At 42.2% G+C, this 6418-nt stretch overlaps 1 protein-coding gene across 5 annotated transcripts in view; it reads left to right on the forward strand.

The window, feature by feature from the left end:
* The window catches only part of rerea (arginine-glutamic acid dipeptide (RE) repeats a), a 146634-nt gene that overhangs the window by 62460 nt on the left and 77756 nt on the right, over positions 1-6418 (forward strand). For all 5 annotated transcript variants that reach the window (XM_014020440.1, XM_014020449.1, XM_014020457.1 and 2 more), the window contains exon 3: positions 5371-5441. In XM_014020440.1, the coding sequence (XP_013875894.1) occupies positions 5371-5441 (71 nt within the window). The remainder of the gene's footprint in view (positions 1-5370; positions 5442-6418) is intronic.

A 6418-nucleotide genomic window follows, 5' to 3' on the forward strand; every position in this document is an offset into this window, starting at 1 on the left:
TATATATATATAATATGCAGTGTGCTTTAGAGAGGAAATGTTCAGTGTTATAATCTAGAACATCTATATGAGAAGCCTCTGAAGTGTAACTGGGTAAATGTTGAATCTAGAGCCAAGGCAACTGTCTCAACACATTAGAAATGCATGTCCCTCCATGCTGCAGAGGCTAGCTGTCAATCATTTAGGGGCTTCTAGTCAAGTTAACGTAAGARACGAGCCCTAGGAGTCATTTCCTGTTGAAACGTGGCAGTATGAATCTGTAGCTTGTCGTTAACTCAACAGATCTATTTTTAAAAACCCCTCTCTGTGTTGCTATCTCTCCCGACACTACAGACTCCGGGAAAAGAGCTTTTTAGTGAAATCCAACCACCTGCCGACTGCTAAATGAGAAAGCGTGGGCTAGCCGAGAGGGAAAGGAGAGTGGGGGTGGGGGGTGTTGTCAAAGAGGCTCTGTTCTCCCCTAGGAGCTCAGTCAGCTGTAGACTTGCCCTGTTGTGGGGAGCTGATAGTATTGCTTGCCAGGTATTTCCCACCACTTTTCCAGTGAGAAGAACAGACTTGTTGGGCTGGTTGAGGGTGTAGAGGAAGGGAAGCTGAGGCAAAAGTCACGTGTCCTTGCACCTTTAGGCCTTGACTGCATGTAACTCCACCCTACTGGGACCAAGCCAGCGGGAAGCAAAGGCCGCCAAGGCAGCCTCAGTCATCAGTCGGTGTCGCTCACAAACACTGCTGGAACTTGTAAAATCACTCGTAACACAGATTTTTTTTAAACACATTTTTTCTATCTTCAGTGGCCCTCGAGGCCTCTCAGACCACTGCGCTGTCATTACTGCATTTAATTTTAGGATTAGCACTCCAAAGGAGAGGCAAGTTCGTTTAAAGTCGCACTCCTCCATTGCGGCGTGCCCTGTGTCGGTGCGTGTGTGTCTTTCACTTCGAGCCCAGCGCCACTTTTAACAACGCAGGTGCATCCTGCCTCACGGCCGACTTTCACCGCCTGCGAGCACGACTTAAACAAACACTCCTTTTGATTTAATAAGCTTGTCTTGTATCCTAAAATATTCACACACACACACACACACCCTCCTCTTCCCCACAGCGCTGTTTACAAAACACAGGCGTATATGGYCGTGTTCACATCGCTCATTGTTGTTGACTTGTAAGAGAAAAGCAAGCCGATAATATCCAAGAGCTCCCCCCTCTCCCTCCCGCCTCTATCTTCTGCTGGAATGCTGCAGCAAATTAAACAGCATCTTTGAATAACACACGATCCTTTTAGCTGAGGGAAGGTGTGTTTTAGATTAGACATGCTTGGCAGCCTTAAAAGAATGTAGGAAACAGTTATAACTGAAGGAATATTGAGTAATTTAATGTGTGTCGCGAGGTTATATCAATCAAGAACTCTGGAGCTGGTAACTGGAGAAACCGTGTCTGCTGGGATTAGATTTTATTGAAGTGTTCCATTCTGAGGAACTACACTCAGTGGCTACACAATTATTCCCTTTTTATCAAAGTATAGAGCTCCTGCTCTTTGTCTGGGTGACATGGCAGTAAGCATTAGATCGTAGAAGTTAAAAMGTGCTGCTGCTGAAGTAATTAGAGCGCATCTCTGCAAAGACCTTGCTTTAGTTTCCCCTCCTCTCGCAACGAAAGCTACACCCATGCAGCCAGCACTCACTTCAGTCCTTTAAAATRAAAAAAAGAACTACCCATCCCCCCCACATAGCCCCTCGCCACAGTTAAACCCCTCTCCTCCCTCCTCTTTCCACTTCTCCACTTGAGCAAGGAGACCCTCTTCCAAGCACACAAAATGGCAGGAATGTTGAAAAAGCCAGGCGGACCCTCGAGGAGCCAGGATGCCCATTTCAACCATCTTGCCCCACATAACCTCCCAGAGTCTCTTTGCTTCATTTTTCGATCAAACGGCAGATTTTTTTTTCAAAGTTTACCTCAACTTTTACTTTCGCAGCGTTTTACGTCTCAGTGGCTTTTCAAAAAATGCCCTTGAGGAAGTAGACGTTTTAGTGCCCGAAATGAATTCAAAATATGCTTTTGACGTTGGAAGAATAGACGCGCATGCTGTCTGTGAATGATTAAACTAGATCCCTGTCCACCCCCCATCGTCCCTCCCCCCTTACACACCACCACCACCACCTCCTATCTTTTTCATTCTCGCTGTCTGTTCTTTGTGCCTGTTGATGTGCTCATGGGTGTAGACACAGAGATTTGGCTTCTCTAAATGAATTTGCCGCCAAGGTGAGGGGACACTAAACTCTAATTCCCCTGATTTGACTCCTCTGAAACATGTCATCTCCTTCAGATTAGTCCCTTTTGTTCTCTGCCCTCCCCCCACTCTCCCTCCATCCTGCTCCCTCCTCCCCTACCAACTTCTCTCCATCTCTCAACAGGCACACATACATCGACACACATACACATCCTGCGTTGCTCACAGATCGCACAATGGGACCAATGGATATTTTCATTCATGTTATCTTGTAAATGACTTCCAGGGATGCTGTAAAGGAGGAGGGAGAAAAGGAAGGACTGGGGGGGAGAAACGGGAAGAGGGCAGTAGTGAGAGAGATATAATGCGTCACTCAGACCCAGCGTGGGCGATAAACACCCCCCCCCCCCCAACCCTTTAGAACAGCTCATTCAGCTCACAGCAGATAACAAGCCCACCCTGGGGTTACACGCACACACGCACTCACACACCGTCTCAAAAAAACAAAGACAATGATGTCAGAGGCGCACTTGTACACACCAGCACCTCTACAAATGGTATCTTGGGTGTCAGGGCCATTTAATATCTTTCCCAGGCCTCTTTTCCTCTGCAAGCGGTAAGATAAACCACAGCCAGATCGATAACTGTGTTGACACAAACAAATAAATAACAGATGATGGCGATGTCAGTCATTGGAGAGAGAGGGGGGGGGGAGGGGATAAAAGGTAGCTACAAATCTTTTGTTAGGGAAAGTGTGGCTCGTTTCTCTGGTGTGAAACGGCTCAGCATGGGCCGTGGTGAAATAAACACCAGTAGTTAGTGTTGTCAGTGTAAATGTTACCTATGGTGGCTCTTCTTCTTTTAAATTTTTTAAAATTATTTGGATTAGAGCTTACAACGCTGTGAGCTGTCGTCTCCATTCATAATTATTAATAGCTGCAGAAGTGCYACACACTGTTGTGCCAAATGTTTGGAAGAGCTAACCCCAGGAAACGTCTCGTTGTCTGAATACAAGTCATTTTTATTAACGCGTGAGGGAGGTTTTTAATGAAACATGACAGGAAATTCACTGTTTTTGTTGTTGCGTAGCAAGGAAGGATTTTTGTGCCTAAATAATAATTTTGCACAGTTTGATTGCACACATTTTGGTGATTTTAAATGTCCTTTTTTGTGTGAGTCTATTAATACCTGGCTGTGTCTGGAAAGTGCTCTTCCAGGCTTCGCAGTAACCATTAGCCGTTTCCCCTCCCTCATTTTTCCCCCCTTCTCGACAGAAGTGGCTGTGTGTTTTTGTCCTCTGCAGCGTGAGTGTTTTTGTTAAGGAGATGAGAGTTCACGACCTGGCCATACCACCAGTCACATTCAATTTAACAACACAGCCAGCCACAGCCTCCACTTCTCACATAATGTTACAGGGGCTGCTGCTGACATCATTAAGCACCTTTTTAAAAATGAATGAGAGACGGGAGGGTGGACTACTGTGTTTTTTTCCCACTCAAGCTAATTCAAAGCTAATTAGACATATGACAAAGTGGTAAGATACATTCTCCCTGYTATAAAAATGTTATAATATGTTATAAAAATAATTTAAGTCATTATTATTTCAGCCAGTTCTAACGTTACAGTTCGGTGCAGTTTTGTTTGACTGGGACTGTGCCTGTGTTTATTCTGAGCTGGTGTTTAGTCTTGCACCAGCTCTTTTCCACTCAGCAACCAAATATCTTGCTCTTGGTCTGGAAAACTGGTTTCAAAGTTGCACCAACTCCACGCCAGACTAAAAACCACAAACAAAGTGGTTCTTGATTCAAAGTAGTGTTATAAAGCTTGTGAGGTCATTCTTTGTTTTCTTTTTTTTTTTCAGTGTAATGATTTAATATTTCTAGTCCTTGTTTGTAATCACTACTGCCAACAACAGTTTACTGATTATAAATTAGAAGCAGCAGTCATAAATTACTTAAATGACTGCGAAACCTTGGCTTGAAACTTGTTATTGTCCACCACAAACAATGCTTYCTAGCTTTGGCTGCTGTTAGCAGAAATAAAACAAAGCAGAGTTTTAGTTAACAGTGTTTTATTTTCATCTCTGTAAGCACATTCAGTCAAACAATGGGGATTTAAAAGATTTAAAAATTTTAATTTTAGACATTATGGCTGTTCATAAAAATTTACAAAAAACAACATTGTGTCAGTTTTCTTTCCATTAATAATGATACACCCCCATCCCTTACGGGGTAGCATAACAATGGGAGATTCCTGTTCAGAGTAAGGAAGAGCTGCAAGGACGATCGATGAGTAATCAAAATGACCAGCATTATTCTGAAAGCACCTTTGTCCTTTAATCCTTTAACATTCGCCCCTGAAAAWTTTTAAAGCCTTTTGAATTTTTTGTAAGGGTGTCAAGTTGAAGGTAAGAACCGGAGGAAGTCGTCTGCCACCCTGGTTTTCAAAAAAACTGCAGTTTTTGCCCACCGGTGGAACAGACTGTTAGCAGACATTTAGACACATTTTTCTATACATTTATAAATATATAATTTTATAATATTTTGCTGTGTCAGAGGCACAGAGCAGTAAGTATAAAATTTATACTGAAATCAAATCAAGCTGCAATGTATCGAGAATCGTTTTGTATCGTGAACTCTGTATTTAAAAACATATGTCCAAAATGATATCCAGCCCTATTAGACATTGTGATCCAAAATGGAAATGAAGGGTTCATTTAAACTGTGAGTGAAACTGTTCTGCAGACTGCCAGTTTTCAAATATCCCAAGTCCCTCTGCAGGTTTAGTCTCTCCAATGTTAACTCCATTGTCGCAACCCTTCAGTGATGACTCAGGGACAGGATGAGGTTAAAGCCAGTATCGCTCACTGGTGTATAAATGGAGTGGAACAATAACACAACTCCCCTTGGGCATAATGTTTGCTTTGGAACGGCAACCTTGTAGTGCTCCAAAAGTCTTTAATCCTATTACTCGCATTCCAATTGAATTTGACTCAAGGAGAAAAACGTCTTTTCAGCAGAGGTAACAGCACACACACGCCAAAAATAATTATATATATGACTGAGTAGGACTGCTTAAAAATCATGAAAGCTCTGATAAGTGTGAACATCATCTCTAAAATCCCCTCCTTTTTTTCTTACTTGCAGATTGTGTGTACATAGAGAGTCGGCGGCCCAATACTCCATACTTCATTTGTAGCATTCAGGATTTCAAGCTGGTGAGTAGATTTTTAGCTGTTTACTGTTTTTCTTTTTCCTCTGGTGGTGCTTTGTTGTCATGCTTGCCTGAGACTCAATACAAGACAATTCAGCCTCRTATCCCATGCTGAACAATGCGTGGCTGTTGCTTTTATAAAGGGAAATAAAGAAGGAAGATACTAGAGCTGCATGCACATCAACATGTGTAAAAATCCCCCCGAGAGTCTGAGTTATATATTACCTGCTGGTGCAGTCCACTGTCTGTCCTGTAATAATGCTTGTAATGAAAATATAGATGTTTGTAGATGCACTGAATTGATTTAATGAAAGAAACCTTCACCAGTTTTCAATTGATTTTTTACAACATAATGTGACCAAATTACCTCTTTCCCTGAATAAAGAAAGAAATTAGTTTTTAATTTGCTGTGAGAACGGCTGATTCATCAGGCTCAGTCAGTTTAGTGAGAAGGTGCTTGTTTTTCCCAAGCAACAGGACACTTAAATTGTATCACACACAAACACGTACACACACACACACACATACAGTGGTAATTGATTTTCTCACACTCATTCCCCACGTTTTGTGAAAAGGAAGGTGCTCTGGAAATCACCACAACAGATTTGTCTTTGTTGCTGCAGATGAAAAAGATGCAGCTTTATGGTTTGAGTGATCCAGATATTTTGCTTCCCGGCAGCTGAATGACACACAAATCATCAGCATTTCATGGCCCTGTGCACATCATGCAGAATGTGGTTTTTTTTCCGAATAGACCTGTCGCGATAAGCAATAAATCAATTAATTGCATGATAAATTAAAATTAGGTTGATAATTTGGATTTGCTTGTTTGTTTTTTTATCACCTCTCCCTCTTTTCTACTCCTTAGCGTAGGGAGGAGTGAACTCTGGCATCAGGTATTTGCCACACGCGTGGTCTCTAACTAGGGCTGCAACGATTAATCGATGACTAATCAATTATTAAAATAATCGATGACTAATC

Source organism: Austrofundulus limnaeus, unplaced genomic scaffold (assembly GCF_001266775.1).
Source record: "Austrofundulus limnaeus strain Quisiro unplaced genomic scaffold, Austrofundulus_limnaeus-1.0 Scaffold3, whole genome shotgun sequence".
Classification (NCBI taxonomy): Eukaryota; Metazoa; Chordata; class Actinopteri; order Cyprinodontiformes; family Rivulidae; genus Austrofundulus; species Austrofundulus limnaeus.